At 50.9% G+C, this 16,985-nt stretch overlaps 2 protein-coding genes across 2 annotated transcripts; one reads left to right on the top strand and one right to left on the bottom strand.

The window, feature by feature from the left end:
- Positions 1–2,688: 2,688 nt before the first annotated feature.
- On the bottom strand, positions 2,689–13,536 carry Pmm2 (phosphomannomutase 2). The gene is made up of 8 exons (XM_090324961.1): positions 13,421–13,536; positions 10,167–10,278; positions 8,361–8,437; positions 7,625–7,716; positions 5,148–5,247; positions 4,985–5,060; positions 4,370–4,485; positions 2,689–3,342 (listed from the first exon to the last, which is right to left on the bottom strand). The coding sequence occupies exons 1-8, from the start codon at positions 13,484–13,486 to the stop codon at positions 3,241–3,243; spliced, it is 741 nt and encodes a 246-aa protein (XP_090181087.1). The 5' UTR covers positions 13,487–13,536; the 3' UTR covers positions 2,689–3,240.
- Positions 13,537–14,952: 1,416 nt separating this feature from the next.
- On the top strand, positions 14,953–16,459 carry Tmem186 (transmembrane protein 186). Its single transcript, XM_090324555.1, has one exon. It carries the CDS (start codon positions 14,966–14,968, stop codon positions 15,587–15,589), a length of 624 nt encoding a protein of 207 aa, XP_090180681.1. The 5' UTR covers positions 14,953–14,965; the 3' UTR covers positions 15,590–16,459.
- Positions 16,460–16,985: the final 526 nt, after the last annotated feature.

Genomic DNA, 16,985 nt, shown 5'->3' on the forward strand with positions numbered 1-16,985 from the left:
GGAAAGTGAGAAGTTGACGGAGAAATGGACGTTTGGTAGGGGTGGCCATGGAGTTCTTTCAAATTGGTGTTAAGAAATGCTTATTGGTCCTTTTAGTGATCCTGGAACCCGGCTTCCTCCTCAAGCAGAAAATCGAATCTTTTCCACTTATTTCGGTACTGGGAGCTTGAACCCAAGTCCTTGTGCTGATTCTTCCCCCACCCCCCCCTCGTGAGCAGTGTTTGCACTTTGCAGTGACAGTGTAGGGTTCTGTAGTTATTTCCCCGTGTGTGTGGATACTTAGGGCTTCCTTTGCTGTGTGGTTTGGTTTTCATTGTGATTTAAAAATAGCCTGGTTGGGCCCGATGTTTTGAAATCAACCGTCTGTATGTAGTAGTCAGGATGCTTGTCGATGCTGAGAGGTGGCCCCAGCCAGGGTGGGGAAGAAGCCCATTTGATGTGGGCCACACAGTGGCTTCATGGCAGGCCTACGTGGATGCGTTGGGGGATTCAGCCCGTGTGTGGGGTGAAGGCTAGACGTAAGTTGCCAGTGATAGGATTGTTTGAAGTAGGAGCACGAGTGCGTGGGCTGTGTGCATAGCCACAGCCATTCAGTTCAACGTGTGGTAGTGTCCCTGGCCATGCACCACGGGTGGCCTCTGCCCTCTGCTGGGTCAAAGGTGGCCCTTTTTCCCACCACTGTTTGCTTTTTCTCCAGTGTTCCCAGGAGCCTGGTCACTGGATCCACAGCATACTTCCACAGCCACTTCTGCCTTTGCTGTGGATCCCTGGCTTCTTCAAGTCTCTGGATGGTTGTCCTGGGTCAGGCACGCTGGCCATCTGGCGGCCAGCGCTGCCCCCAGGGTGACCGCTGGTTTCTCTCGCTTGGCAGAATCCTTTGTGTGAAGGGCTTTCTGTGTGGCCCCATCTTTTCAGTTTGGGAATGTTCTGGAACTGCAAGCTATGAGAGCTGTGAGCGAGCTGCTTTTCCCTCAGCCTTAGTTTATGAATGGAGAGGGACACAGGGTTAGCGACTGTGCCGCCTGCCAGCCAATAAAGTCAGTTTTGTGCACAGCTCTGTGTGTGTGTAAGCTTTCCTGTGTGTCAAAGATCGGTGGGTGGTGTGGAAATGTCCCTGGGCTGTTTGAGGACAGAGCATGTGGGGGCTGAGTTCTCACCTACACGTCAGGCACCCCTGAGGCTTTCTGGGCCGAGAACAGCCTTGTGTAACTGGGGACAAGTGACAGAGAGGACTGCGGGATAGGTGTGCTGGGTGCTGTACTGGGAGGGCCTTTGTGCAAACGTGGACAGTGACAGTGACCTTCTTTGCTATGCAGAAGGGATTTTTATCAGCAATGATTTCTCAGGGTTTGGGGGAAAATTCTACCCAGCCTGTGAAAGCTTGGTGAATTTGGGTGACTTGTGAGACAGTGAGCACAGGTCCCGGTTGCTGGGAAGGGAGCAGGAGACGGGGGGGGGGGGGGGGGGGGGGGGGGGGGGGGGAGGTAAGCTACAGAGACTGAGGATAACCTTGGGAAAACCAGCCTGGAGTGAAGGTGGGGTGAGTTCTAGAAGCTGATTTTGGGGTGTTGTGTGGGTGGGAGAGGCCTAGGTGAAGGAGGAAGCAGCAGTCAGAAACGGATTCTGGCCATGGGGATCTGAACTACTCCAGTTCCTTTGTGCCTGGCAGGTCCTGGCCCTGGGGCCAGGCCTTTACCCAGTTTCCAGAGCCTTTCGGCCTGCCTCCTCCTATCCCCAGCGGTCTCCCAATCCCTGCCGACCTTGGGCCCACAGGCAGCCTGTGTGCAGAATTTTCTTGAGCTGTTCTGCCAGTGTTCAGAGGCTGGGTGATGAGGTGGTGATAGGGTCCTGGGAGTGTCCCCAGCTGTGGTGGTGGCACACAAACTGCTTGCTGAATGTAGCTCCTGCACCAAATACATGGTCCATCTCATGGGGGAGCCCACTGAGGTAGAGCTCAACTGAGTCAGAGTGCAGACAACTGCCACGTACAAGACTCAACTACCAAGGGATCTGGAAGGGGGAGAGGGGAACCAAAGCCTGTGTGGGAAAGCTGACCTCAGGGGGGCCTCATGGCCAGTGGGGGAACTTGGCATGCTGACAGCCTGCAGCCTTCTGCTGCACCCAGAAAGCCAACCAGGGGCGTGCCTGTGGAGGCAGAGCGAGGGCTTGAGGTGTTAGCACAGAGGGCAGGAGTGGGTGAGCTGCAAGCTGGGGTTCTCCAGCCCCTGGAAAGAACTTACCAGTCTCTCACTTCACCACCCACTCTGTCATGGAAATGCAGGTTCACCTGGCAGAATGCCAGTCTTGAATGAAAAAGTTAAGCTCATTAGGCCTCAAGTTCAAGTTCCAGCACACACACACACACACACACACACACACACACACACACACACGCACGCACACACAGGAATGGCAAGAGGAAGTGGTGAGATCCCTTTAATGTGCCACACCTTATAGTACCAGGCCTCAGGCCCCAGCTCCAACCTGCAGAGGGGAGGGGCTTTGAGTCCTGGAAGTGGCCCTTGAACCGTTCTGGGAGCTCTTCCTGCTGTGTGGGCTCCTCTTCTGGGCCTGGGAAGATGGTGGCGGGCAGCTGGGACAGTGGCTCCTGTCTGGATACCCAGGGCAGGTCCTCTTGTTGAGGCCTGACATTCTGAGGGAGCTGCAGAAGGTAGGCCAGGTCCGGGTCCTCTGTCCTCCCCCTCTCCAGGGAACAGCAGCCAAGCAGCTGAGAGTAAACAGGCTGGAGCTCAAACTGGCCAAGGTGCACACTGTGGTGCCAGCTGTCTTCAGCAAGCCACTGGGGTGGCAAGCCATGCCGAGGTCTGCGGCTTATAAACAGGAAGGGGCTGGAAATCGGTGTGTCCAGCCATCTGGCCAACACTGCTTGGCCTCTGTCAGATGCTGGGAAGTTCCCATTGGCCTGGGTGGGTCACTGTAGATGGCGCCCCTTTCCTAAATGTTTACCACCAAGTGGAGAGCCCAGATACCCTATCCTATCATGAGCCATTGTCACACTGGGGGATAGGGGACTGTGGTTTCCGAATTATTCCTGCAATCATTCTCAGTGTGCCAATACAGTGCTCCACCAAAGCTGTGCCCCTTGGCTGCTGCTTGCACTGGAGGTGAAGACTGTCAGAGTGGAGGTGACTGGTGAGCTAGCGGCCAGCCTAGGAGCTGGGGATACTGGAATATGGCCTGGAGTGACCTCAGGTGGGGGCGGGGATCCCTCCCCTAGCATCATGGGAAGAGCTCCTCACAGATTCTGCGAGTGTCTTCCGGGGCTGCGACCGTGTGGCCCACGGTTCTCGGGTCTGTGAAGATTTCATAGTCATTGCCACCCTGTAAAGACACAGGCAAGTATTTGTAAATGGCTCCACGCTGTCCCAGGCCTTGCGGGAGCTGGCTCGTACGGGGGCGGGCAGGAAGCGCAGGAGTGTGCCCAGGCTAAGGGATTTAACCTTCTCCTGAACTGCAGGTGAGCAGAGAACACATAATTATGTTTAGGAAAGACATCGTGTCACTCTTGTGAAGACGTGTCTAAGGCTCATTATTCTGCAAAGAGTGAACGAGGCAAGTGACAGCATCTTCACAGCCATCGGTTTGTTTCCACTGGTGCTGGAACTTGGACAAAGCTGCCAGTGACTCTCCAGGCAGGGCGGCAGGCTGAAGGCGTGGTTTCTGCAGTGAGTGGGCCAGGGCCCAGCTCCCAAACCTGTCTAGGGTGTGGCTAAGGAGATTCCAGTCTCCACAGTGAAGACCCGGTGCTTTAGTTTGGAGGCGGGATTTTGGTGGCTGGCCTGGAACTTAGCCCTCCTGCCTCAGTCACCTGAGTCGGATTATAGATGCACACTAGTGCTTTCATTTCTGCAAGATGGTGATGGATACCTTAATCCAGGGGGAGCCTGGCTCTGCTGCCTGGGGTGGCTCTGGGGAAGGTGTCCATGTCCCCCTCCTGCTGGTGCCGGCCCTTCCCACTGGGGCAGCTCAGTTCCCCCTTTCACTGTGGCCCTGGCTTGGGGTTTTGGGTCCCCAGCACAGCTCCCAACACTCTGCCTGTGATGCCCTGATCCCTCCAGAGCCCGGGCCCCCCCCTCCACCTCCCTTTCTGATATTTCCAGAAGTGCAGAGGGGTTTTACAGCACAGAGGCATGAGCCCCTAGGAGATAGGAGAAGAGCCACACTGGAGTGCTGCAACATGCCCCAGGCCTCCACCGGGACACTGGTGTCCCAGCTTGGAGGCTCTGCTCTTCTGCGGACAGACGCCAGCACGCAGCCTGAGCCAGGGACAAACAGCCTCATCACCATGACCTCCCAACCTCAAGCCCCAATTGAAACAAACTGCAAAAACATGGTCTGTCACACTTACTGGCATGGTTTTATCTCCAAAGAAATATATGGTCTTAAAACCGTCCTTTTCCACGTGTCTCAGGCAGTACCTCTTGTCCCACCCATCAGGAAAGACATCAAAGCTGATCTGGCCTCCTGCCGGGAAGGGAGCAGACAAAGGGAAGCCACAGTGAGGAGGGTGAGAAAAAGCGCTGGGGTGTGGCACTCACACCTGTAATCCTAGCTACTCAGGACACTGAAATCTGAGGATGGCAGTGGGAAGCCAGCCTGGGCAGGAAAGTTCATGAGACTCTTATTTCCAATTAACCAAGAAAAAGCCAGAAGTGGACCGCATAAGCCTTGAGCAAAAATGGCCAAGGGACGGAGCCCAGCAAAGTGCAGGCAGGAAGAGTGCTGGGATGTGTGGATGGAGGGTCACACCCATGTCCGAAGCCCCTTGCGGGGGGGGGGGGGGGGGGGGGGGGGGCTGGGATGTCTCAGCCATTCGGAGAGGGCCCTGCTCCCGACAGCCTGCACGGCCACCTTCCACCTCCTCCACACGGAGCCCAGGGGGACCCTCACTAGCTAGCCACCCACAACCAACTCCTGGCGAACGGAGACCCCAAAGTGTGTGACACATGCGTGTACACACTACCTATGGAAAACGTGAGGCCCTTCCCCTCAAACTCCTTCCGCAGCTCCGAGACGAATTTTTGACGTATATTTTCTTTCTGAGAAACAAAAAAGCTACGTTAGGTACTGTCCGTGCGTGTGGCTTTCCTAAGTCCGGCTGCTGTCTGGGGCATGTCAGCACTCACTTTATCCAGCTCGTAGAACTCCATGCGTTCTTCTTGGCTACAGCTCCTTCCGATGGGGGATACATTCAACATCCCATTTCGGAATTCGATGAAAGTTCCCCTGGGAAGGAAGGCAAAAAGGAATGGTCCCCCAAATTTCTACTCACTGGCGCAGCGTCACAGGTGGGAAAGGAGCGGGACAGCCGGGTGCTTTTTATACAGAAGGGGCTGCTGGGGCACATGGCGGGCCCTGAAATATATCTAATGTGCACTGAGACCCAGAATGAAAAGAATGGAATGGGGAGAACGATGACCAAGATGCACTCACTGTACTGGGGCCAGGAGCGTGGCCTAGTGGTAAGGTGCTCGACTAACATGTATGACGCCCTGGGTTCAATTCCTCAGTACCACATATGCAGAAAAAGCTGGAAGTGGTGCTATGGCCCCAGTGGCAGAGCTCTAGTCTTGAGGGAAGCCCAAGGACAGTGCTCAGGCCCTGAGCTCTTCCTCAGGCTAGAGCTCTACCTCTTTGAACCACGGCGCCAATTCCAGTTTTCTGGTGGTTAATTGGCAATAAGAGTCTCATGGACTTTTGTGCCTGGGCTGGCTTTGAACCACAATCCTGATATCAGCCTCCTGAGTAGCTAGGGTTACAGGTGTGAGCCATTGGTGACTGGCTAACATTCTATTGCTTAAAAACAAATAAACAAATAGATAACAAGTGAGGTAGACCAAACTAGAGCATCATCCTGACAAGCGACACTTCAGTGTTTTCTGAGAGGCCACCCTCTACACATCTCCTGACTTCCAGCGGTGATGCTTGTAAATCCTGGAGTCACCGAGGGATCCCATGCTGTCCTGGCCTCCAGCCACCAGCTACAGGAGATGCTAAGAGGCCCATGGCAGGTGCAGAGCTGAGGATGGCCTATCTGAACCTGCAAGCCTATTTCTATGCACCTTCCTTCAGAAGGAAGTTAATGGACTCCAAAGAGGGTGGAGATAGTGAAATGGACTGTTTAAGGTTCTATAGGAAGTGAGAGTGGCAGACACTCAATGCCTCTACACTGGATCCCGTTCCCTGCTCAGCTCCACTCATGGAGGATATAGCAAAAAACATACAAGACACCTAGACACTTCCTCCAAGACCCAGCCCTGGGGCTCCCTGTCCTAAGGGTGACAAATAGCATTGTGTCTCCCCCAACTCCAGGACATATCACCATGCTGTGCAATTCTGAGTTCTCAGGAACCAGGCCGCAGCAGCCTGTCAAGCATCAAGTACCCAGTTTCCCCCTGAAGATCTGAGGTCTTCCTGCATCTATCTGACCCAAGCTGTACGTAATGGCGTCTGCACAAGACATGCACACGCCGGTCACCATCTCAGTTCTGCGTCCTGGGCTCGCAGGCTGCTCTTCCCCTCTGGAGTTACAGCTCCACCAGCTGCGTCTCCCACCAGACCACAGGCTGGAGACAGGATTAGGACTTGTCCTTTTTAAACAAAACTACCCTTAATGCTTAGTCCAAATTAGTGACAGAGTGGACCTGGGGAACTTCTCACTGTGGAGAGATTATGACATGCCAACAGGAACCGGGATGCAATACCCATCAGCCCACGGGTAGCACCCCCATCTCCTCCCACGTGTGGGTGTGGGTGTGGGGGGGCTGCACTCCAGCTGAAAGGGTGAGCAGGAGGCGCAGGCTTTGTGGATTCTGCCAGCCGCTACCTGCAACAAGCTTCTCCTCTTGGTGATTCGGGTTACATAATGAGTGTTGACATCTGGGAAGAAATCATCTCTGCCAAGTCACCAATCGTCACTGTGAGCTCCTGTTTACTACTTTCCCGTCTTCCCATGTATGCCGTTACTCCTTTCCAAATGGAGTTCAGCACCAGTGGGTCATTTATCATCCTACCTACTCAGAGGCTGAGATCTGGAGCATCAAGGTTCAAAGCCAGAAAAGTGAGACTCCACCTCTGAATACCTAGCAAAATGCTATACTGTACGTACAGCTCAAGTGGTATAGCACCAGCTGTGAGCGAGTATGCTGAATACAGCACAATGCCCTGAATGAGTTCATGCCCCGGTACCAGCACACACAAAAGGGGACTGAGATGATAAGAGCATCTCAAACAAGCAGGAGGTAGATTCCTAAACCAAAGGCCTGCAGAGGTCTTAAGTGCTGTGCTCTGAGTATAAATGACCCTGAGTCTACCAAATGACATCGGTCCACATTCCAGTGGAGCCTCTGTGCTCAAAGCAAACTCACCTTTTCATTTTCTTTTTCTTTTTTCTTTTTTTTTTTTTTTTTGCCAGTCCTGGGCTTGAGCTCAGGGCCTGAGCACTGTCCTTGGACTTTCTCAAGGCTAGAGCTCTACCACTTGAGCCTCAGCACCACTTCCAGCTTTTTTCTATGTATGTGGTACCAAGGAATCGATCCCGGGTCTTCATGCATGCTAGGCAAGCACTTTAACTACTAGGCCAAACTCCCGGCCCCAAACTCACCTTTTCTTTGGGAGTTTAATTTTTGCTATGTAGCTCAGGCAGTAGTTGATTACATCTTGAATTAGGGCCTCACCCAGATGACCTTGAATATTCTACATGAAGAGAACACTGGAGTTACTTGATTAAGCCGGAAGTGTTTTCAACCAGCTTTCCAGCAAACCAGTTTTTCAACCTCTATTTCTGGAAAACCACAGGCTGCAGCAGCAGGTCCCTCCCTCCCCCAACAGTGACAGTGACTCCACTGCATTTCTACCTCTCCAGAACCACAAGGGCTTTGCTCAAAGCATTTTCTGCCTCATTACTCAAGAGTTTTGGGTTTATTGCCTTGCAAACGGCTCCTTGGAAGGTCCAGAGCGCTTATTGCTGTTGCTTTTATCCAATTAAAACAGCACCAGACAATGACTGAAATTATATTTGAAAGCTCCAGCTTTCTCTTCTGTGAGAACTCCAAGTACCTTATAAAGCTGCTTTCAATGAGGCCTCATGTTTGCTATTTTAATAAATATTAGACAAAAGCACCCTCTAAAATTAATGATAAAAGTTTAGTGACCAGTCCAAAATAGACAATAGCCTCATGGTTCCAAATTTCACATCTTAACATAGAATACGCAGTTCAGATTCCCTCCCTCCCATTCCCCAGCTCCCTGGCATGTCCCCAGAGACGTCCAATGTCAAATACCCCTCTAGACAACATTGTCATGGTAGGACACAGTAGATCATTTACTGAAGAGCCTACCTGTTTACACAAGAATTTCCCATCTTTGTAGGCCACCAAGCCATTTTCCGAGAACACATAATCGTATTTCTCAACCACTACAACCAAAACAAAAGACAACTCAGAATGCAGTGAGGTAAAGTCTACATTTCTATTTTGATTAACACCCACCACCTGAACTCTGAACTCTGGGAAGGACTAGGAGAGATGCGTTCATCTTAGCACACTGTGTGTGGGGTGGGGTTCCTTGCATATAGAGCTGAAGGATGAAGTCTGGCTTGGAGATAGGAGAGCGGTGAGGGCTTCTGGGTCCCAGCCTTCAGCATCCCGGCCTGTAAGGGGTTGCTGGCTCATCACAGTTCCTCAGCGACATTATGAGCCAGCAGTAGCAGGATCATGACAAAAAGGTGCATTTCCAAACTCTGCTCTCAGTTTTCAAAAATCAGCATGGGACAGGCTGAGAATCACAACTTTTTTTTTTTTAAGGTTAGGCTTGTAATCATTCTGATATGGAGGAGACCACGACATATCCTTTATGCACTTGATAAAATGCAGATTTGCAGGCCAGGCGTCCCTTGGATGTAACTATGTAACACTTGAAAGTTAACATGGTGAATGACCCACTGCATGTGGCCTTTGGCTGTTGACTAGCTGTGTACTTTGACTTTTCTGTTTCACATTCTCTGGAGAGCACAACATACTCTTCCACCTCTGACCACATGGTAAATACACTACCAGAGGCAGGAAGTGCGGTCACTACCGGACGGACCTGATATCTGGGGCTTAATGCACCGTTATGTCATTCATAGTATTTCCAATCAGAGCGTCTACAAGGAAATTAGGTGTAAACAGGAACAGAGAGATTTAAAGGGACTGAGTGGATTACTTTACTAGAAACTAGGATCCAGTAAATGCAATCTACACAGCTTTGTACTCTAAGATACGACACACAGAACAGTCATTTCCTATGCTGCCCAGGGGATGTGGGCAAAGCTTTGTTTTCATGTACTCTACTGGCATCTAGTGGGTAGAGACCAAAGACAGTGGCCAACACTCTGGACAACATCATAGCAGAGACTCACGCGGCCCGAGATGTCAATAATGCCGAGGTTGAGAAGCCTCATTCTAGAGGAGCTGGTTCCAACATGTCAGAACTCTGGTGAGAAGTGTGTGCCTTTTGTTTTGTTCTGTAAAGAAGATTCTCCTGACTCAGCCATCTGAGTGCTGGGGCCAATGTCCAGCACGACAAGAAGGTTTTAAAGAACTATTGGTCCATCTTCCCACCCACGATCTCTCCCAGTCCAGGTATTCTGAGGGCGTCCAAAGAGCCAGTCCTGGCATTCATGGCACACACAGGACCAGTGTTCCTTCAAATCAGACACCCATTACCAGCGGTGCACCAAAATCTTTGGGAGTATTTGCTACAGCACAGTTCCCAGGTCCCAGAGATGTACTGAATCTGAACCTGGCAGGGAAGGAGCCAGTGACACTTTCCAGGGTCCCGAGCTGGAGATGATTTAGTACATGTGGGGAGTCTAGTGATTCGTAACACCCACGACCGGGAACGTGGGGAACACTCGGTTAGGACAACAGGGAGGAGGAACCTAGACCCGGAGGGGATACCTCATCTGGGTAAGGATAGCCCAGCAACTCTGGGACTTGAAAGAATTAAAAGCAGAGGAGGAGCAAAGGCAGAGAAAACTCCTTCCTCAAGGAAGCAGAAAGCATGGCTTATGGAGAGGACTTCAGAGTGTGCTTGAGACAGGGCCCAATATCCTCATGAGAAGTTAATCTTTGACAAAATGCAATTAGCAATGGATTGGTTACCATCATTTCCCAGCTGCTCTTGCACTTTCTCAAAGTCCGACCCGCCTACCACTCCGATTTTCGTCTTCTGCCTCAATTTTTGTAGAAAGTCATCCATTTCCTTCGTAATTTTCTACATTTCAAGGAGGAATATGTAACAGTCATAAGCCATAAAATAACCCAACTCCTATTATTATATATAGCCAGTTGTTACCTGGTCTGTAGCTTTCTATACATACTCAGGTATGTGAGATATAATTTTGACTATTAAGTTTATATTGGAATAAACTTAGAAAATTTTACATACATTTACCCAAACCTAAACACATAAGGAATTTATGAGTAGTTGTGTATTGTTCTATCTTTTTGCTGTTGTTTAGAGATGGGGGAAGGAGAAGGCAGGATGTCTTGCTATGTTGCCCAGGCTGACCTTGAACTCCTGGGCTCAAGCAATCCTCTTGTCTCCTCCTCCTGGGTGGCTGGGATTACAAGTTGTACGCATGACACTGTCAGCTGTTGTGTTTGCTTAGTTAGTTGTTGTTGTTGGTTTTTTTTGAGACAGGATCTTACTATTACTATGTAAGATGCTGGGAATATAGCCACATCTGCTCGTGTACAAGATAGCTATGGCTTCAAAGCAGAGACAAGCAGTTGTGGCAGGCTGTGTGGTCTGCAGAGTGTCCCAGTATTTACTGTCTGATGGTAAGCTCTTAGCTGTGGTAATGACTTTGTGGTTACAAATAAAGTTTTGGCCCTTAAGGAATGCAGGCTAAGATGAAAAGGGAGATACACTATGATGACCACTGACAAGAAGTGTAGAGATAAAGTTAACAGGGAGGTGTGGACTATTTTTTAGATCTAGATTTTCTGTGCATTTCTTTTCAGTGATTCATGTTTCATCAAAAATTTTAAATGCTCCAATGATTCATGTGGGTTTACAGGCCCTTTTTTTTGAAAGCTTTTGTTCTCTCAATTGTTTTAGATGGAATGGCATTTTAAGCAAAGTACTCAGCACAAAAGAAAAACCTCCTGCTGAAACAGTGATTTGTGCCACCCATGCTAATCAGATTTAACCTTCATTGGTCATATCCTGTTACAGCAGCAATAAAACATATCCTGTTCTTCCCCTTCCAGTTTGCTTTGTGCTCATCAAATATTTGAGAATACACATATATTGAGGGAAAGGCTGTGTGATGAAAAGATCTTTGCTACATAATACAGCCCATAACTGTAGTTCCCAGCCCATAGGAAAAAAAAATAGCTTCTTGGGCCAGGAGTTTGGCCTAGTGGTAGAGTGCTTGCCTAGCATGCATGAAGCCCTGGGTTCGATTCCTTGGTACTACATACATAGAAAAAAGCTGGAAGTGGTGCTGTGGCTCAAGTGGTAGAGCTCTAGCTGCTCAGGCCCTGAGTTCAAGCAAAAACAAACAAACAAAAAACAGATCAAAACAAAAAACTTTCTAAAGGATAATTTTCTTTTTCCTAAGTGTTAAAATCATTTATCTTTGTTTCAAGGGAACATATTCTTGGTCATGTGAATTACACTTTATGCTTAGATATCCTGATTCTGGGCGCCAACCAGTACTCTTTTTCTTTCTGTGTGTCCTGGGGCTTGAACTTGGCCTGGGCGCAATCCCTGAACTCTTCAGCTCAAGGCTACCACCCTACTCTGAGTCAAGTCCCACTTCCTGTTTTTTAGAGGTTAAGTGGAGATAAAAGTCTCAGGTCCTTTTGTGCCGGGGCTGACTTTGAACCTTGATCCTCAGATCTCAGCCTCCTGAGTAGCTAGGATGACAGGCGTGAGCCACCACACCAGTACTTTTCTGACAGTATACCCGCATCTGGAGGAGCTTCCACACATAACGCTCTTGAGGAACTTCCATTAGGTCTGCCTTGTGAATTCAATGTCAGAATTGCAAATCGGTTCCAGTTCCCTTACTCTTTTTTGGGTCAGTTCTGGGGCTTGAATTTAGTGCCTGGACCCTGTCCCTGAGCTTTTTTGCTCAAGGCTAGCACTTTACAACTTTGAGCCATGGCGCCACTTTTTTTTTTTTTTTAAAAGTTTTTAATTGGAGATGAGAGTCTCACAGGGGCTTTTCTGCCTAGGCTGGCTTCAAACCCCAATTCTCAGATCTCAGCCTTCTGAGTAGCTAGGATTACATGTGTGAACCATTGGCGCCTGGCTCAGTTTCCTTACTTTTACAATACTAATAACAAACTACCCCTACCTGGGATGAAAGATGGAGGGAGACAAGGAGTCCCACACTGGGTGAAAAAGGATTAGAGGGGTGGGCGCATGTGCTAAGGCCTTGGTTCAAATTAGGCAGCTCTTTTTATAAAGAAGAAAGGAGGAAGAAGGAAGGAAGGAAGAAATATTGCTGTAGCCAGATACAGACAATACACCTACAATAATTCACAAGTGTATGTTGATCACTGAATCTCAGGGTTAGAAAAGGCCTTCGTATAATTCGGCCCTTGGGAATGTAGAGTTATCATCTGATGAATAAAAACTGTGACCCAGAAACCCTGCACTTGAGTGTCAGGACACATGACAAGAGGCTTTCTAGAGGGCACTTCACTAAAAGGAGTGGAATAGGAGCGGAGGCGAATGAGGTCATTTGGTCCAGGCTCAAGTCTTAAAAGACTCTTGTGCTGCGTGCCAAGGAGAGTACGGGGAGCCCCGTGACAAAGCTGATGTTAACCGCTAGAAGGAAGCGAGATGGGGAAGAGGGTCTCAGTGGGTCGCCTGGAATGACCTAGGGCTTTCTATAGCACGGCGGTCCATGGCAGAGGCTGCTGATAACATCCTAAAATCCGAGTTCGAATCTGAACTTACATGATTTCACCAGACCCTCGAGACACCCTGGGGAGGGGGGGGGCCCACAGGGAAGGGCCCCCATTTCAAGCTGAAGCTGTGGCGTTTCCGAGAGGTGAACTGCCGGGATCACGGCTACCAAGATGCGAAAACCTAAGTCCCGGGCCACGGAACTCCACCCGGCCCGGCCCTTGGGCGGCTGGTAGGGGAGCTGGGCTTGGGTTCCAATCCGGGTGCACCCGATACCATACCGATTTCCTGATCTTAAATAACAGTGTCCGGGCCTCGTCCCGTCTTAGAGCTCCCCGGCAAGGCTTCCGCCTCAGCCCCGGGCTGGGACCGGCTGGGACCGGGGCGGGGGTGGGGTGGGGTGGGGGCGGATCCCGCACCGACCAGTGGTCAGCCCGGGCCCGGTGGAGATCTCCCGCCGTCATCCTCCATCCTCCCGGGAGCAGCTTACCTGCCGCGGGGCCGTCAGGGTCCCATCCACGTCGAAGAGGCAGAGCGCGGGACCCGACGCTGCCATCTCCACCACCTCCGGCGGCTTTACTTGACAGGACGCGCTGGCGGCAGCAACTCCAATCGGAACTCGAACCGGAACTTCCGGGTCCCGCCCCTTAAACGCGTGTGCCGCAGGGCATGTTGGGAAAGGAGGATCCCGCGGCTACTACAGAGCCTTGGGGCCCACGGCTGCCAGAGTCCTGGGACTACAAATCCCAAAATGCAACGTGCGCCATACGTACCAACTACGTGTGCGCACGCGCCCTTAGTAGTTGGCTGGGGTTGGGCTGGAGTAGGCGGAGACACGTGGGGTTCACTTCCGGCGGTGGCGAAAGGACGGCCATGGTAAGAAACTAGTGACGAATACCGTGTTTGTCCCCGAGTTCCTGACTTTTGTTTCGCATGCTTCATATTTCGGGAGCGTGAGCCTCCTCCCCAGGTATTTGTTGAAGGAGTGAGTGACGCTGCGCCCTTTCTGGGTTGTTTTGTGCGCAGGGGAGGCTGCCTCCTCCTCCCTCAGCCTCCCGGCTGCCTGGATTTCAATCAGGCGTGTGCCAACCAGGTGACACCTTCATTTCCAGTGGAAAAACAAGCAGGACTTGAGACCTTGCCAGAAAACCCTGCAAACATCCAGGCACAGAGAAAAGTGCATTATTGCTGGGGCCGGGGCTTAGGGGTGGAGTGCTCGCCTAGCGTTCGTGTAGTCCTGGGTTCAGTCACTGGGTGCCACCTAAACAGGAAAAGCTGGAGGTGATGCCGAGGCTCCAGGGACGAGAATGCAAACACTGAGCAAAAACAGCTCAGGGACAGTGCCCAGGCCCGGAGTCGAAGCCCCAGGACTGGCAAAAACAGAAGTTTATTACCAGCAGAGAGACCGCAAGACCTGTTCTCACAAGAGAGGAGTGCCGGCTCTTGTCTGATCTATATAACCTACAAGCATAGGAGGCGGAGACCCTGGAGGTGTGGACCAGGGGCTAAATCATGACAGACTAGGATTTATGGCTGCTGCCCAAGTGGCAGATTAAAGGGTCTGCAGCTGCCCGGGCCTGAAGGTTATTCTAAGGGGATCTTGTTGCCTTCTATTGTAACTGCCCCCAAAGGAGTGTCATCTCAAGGTGAAGAGGAGTGGAAACGAGTTATTTATTGCCAGTACCGAATGGTTCTAGTGTTGTCTAGTGTTGGTATGCCCTCCTATGAGAGAGGAGGCTATTGGGTTTAAGTGAAAGTGGGTCAGTTTGAGACTCATCTCTACTCCCTTTATTCTGGCTTGTCCTTGCACAGTTCGTGGTAAAATAGATGTAGCGATGCCTGCCCAGAATAGTATTTGTGAAGCCTGCATGAAGTGAAGCACGTAGCTGGCTTTTATCTTAGGCGATCATCGCGGTGACTTGGCAGGGTCAGCCAGAGAATGCTTGTGTAGATAGATGTTCATCATGTTATTAGTATGGTTGAGTTCCATAAGAGACATGTCTTCTCTTCCTTCCAGGCTGCTCTCCTCTGGGCCATGCGGAGGCTGCGGGAGCCCGTGGCTGCCTGGGGAAGGCCCCTGCGAGTACTCTGGTGCTGCCATGTGCAGGACAATCCCAGGAGACGTGTGGGCAGTAGCCCACCCAACATAGCAGGGAAACCACCAGGTCTAGAGTCTGAGAAGTTCCAGATGGTTTACCGTTTCGGTTCCATCAGAGCCTTTGGGTTCATATCCCGGCTGAAGCTGGCACAAACCACCCTGACCGTGGTGGCCCTGCCTCCAGCCTTGTACAGTTACTCCCAGGGCCTCCTGACGCACACCACCATGTGTCTGGTGGGCGGAGTTGCCAGCTTCGCCCTGGTCATGCTCTACTGGATGAGCTCTTTCTTCCGGAGGTTGGTGGGCATCTTGTACGTGAATGAGTCCTGCACCCTGCTGCGGGTGGCCCACCTGACCTTCTGGGGCAGGCGGCAGGATACATACTGTCCTGTGGCCGATGTGGTGCCCCTGACGGAGACCCGGGACCGGCCCCAGGATCTGTTCATGCGCATCCAGCAGTACAGCGGAAAGCAGACCTTCTACCTCACTCTGCGCTATGGACGCATCCTGGACAGAGAGCGCTTCTCACAGGTGTTTGGAACACTGGGCACGCTTAAGTGAACAGTGGTGCCTTGCCCTTGGCAGCCTGGATCTCTGACACAGCTGAGGGAGGGGGTTCCTGGGGATTCATCTTGAGATGAAGCAATCCACAAGGCCTAGGGGAGAAAACCTTAACTGTACGTGGCCACATATCTCCTCTCCCCTCCCATCCTTTCCCCTCCTCTTCCCTCCCTTGGCTGAAACTCAGAGCCATGTACTCTTACTTTTATTTTTCAATTAATGCTGTTAGTCTGTCACTTGAGCCACACTGCTCCTTCTGTCTTTTTTTTTCTGGTTAATTGGACTTTTCTGCCTGGGGCTGGCTTTAAACTAAGAAATCTCAGTTTCCTGAGATTATAGGTGTGCCTCACCAGTACCTTGCTTTAGTGTTATTTTTCACATCTGTACAGTGGGAAAGCCTTGGCTCATGCGATGCTTGGCTTGTGGTAGTGCCGCTCAGTGGTATGGCACTTTGCCCAGCACCCAAGAGACCCTGGGCTTTCATCCCCTACACCACAAAGCAAGCAAACAACGAATGCCACATGCTTTGTAGACACTAAACTTTAGCAAACCCTGGGCCTTTGGTTGGAGAGGGAAGCATTCTGGCCACCAGCAAGGATTTGCAGAGTCCTGAGCTGGGTACCATGTAGTGCCCAGAAATAGAAGGGGCTGGATGGATCCCAGAGTGTATCTATTATACCAGTCAGGACATTACTTCCCTACATCCTGCACATTCATCCCAAATCTCAGCCAAGACTCTGGGGCCCCTAATGCTATTGTGTGTCTTTCCCGATACATGTTCATTCTATGGTTTGTACCAGGGTAAAGGGAAGGCCTGACCTTTCTAATCTTGCCACCTCAAAGCTGACAATTAAATGTTTTGTTGTATAACTTTCTAGCCTTTTTCTTTTTCTTCCCCCACTCTTTTTTTTTTTTTTTGTCAGTCCTGGGGCCTGAACTCAGGGCCTGGGCACTGTCCTTGGACACATTTTGCTCAAGGCTAGCGCTCTGCCTCTTGAGCCACAGGGCTACTTCTGGCTTTTTCTGTGTATGTGGTACTGAGGAATCGAACCCAGGGCTTTGTGCATGCTAGGCAAGCACTCTACCAGCCTCCTAGCCTTTTTGTATTATAATGAGATGCAGCTAACATGTGTTCTTTTAAACATTCTAAAATGTACAGTTCAAGGACACGGAGCACATCCACAGTATTGTACCTCCGTCACAGTATCCACTTCTAAAACATTTCTATCCAAACAAAATCTACCCATTTAACAGTGCTCTCTGTCCACCTTGGCGCTGGGCTGCTTTCTGGCTGCGTTTGCAGGATCTCCATCACTCAGCCTGGGCACTGTCCCTGAGCTCTTCAGCTCAAGGCTACCACCCTACCCTTGAGCCAAGCCCCACTTCCTGTTTTCTA

This window comes from Megascapheus bottae, chromosome 36, assembly GCF_031878675.1.
Source record: "Megascapheus bottae isolate mThoBot1 chromosome 36, mThoBot2.hap1, whole genome shotgun sequence".
NCBI lineage: Eukaryota > Metazoa > Chordata > Mammalia > Rodentia > Geomyidae > Megascapheus > Megascapheus bottae.

Coding starts and splice junctions, on each gene's coding strand:
- Pmm2 (XM_090324961.1), bottom strand. CDS start 13,486: ATGGCAGCGTCGGGTCCCGCGCTCTGCCTCTTCGACGTGGATGGGACC. Junction 7,717..8,360: donor GGAAATTCTTGTGTAAACAG/GTAGGCTCTTCA, acceptor CTCTTCATGTAG/AATATTCAAGGTCATCTGGG. Junction 5,248..7,624: donor ATTAAACTCCCAAAGAAAAG/GTGAGTTTGGGG, acceptor CTTCCTTCCCAG/GGGAACTTTCATCGAATTCC.
- Tmem186 (XM_090324555.1), top strand. CDS start 14,966: ATGCGGAGGCTGCGGGAGCCCGTGGCTGCCTGGGGAAGGCCCCTGCGA.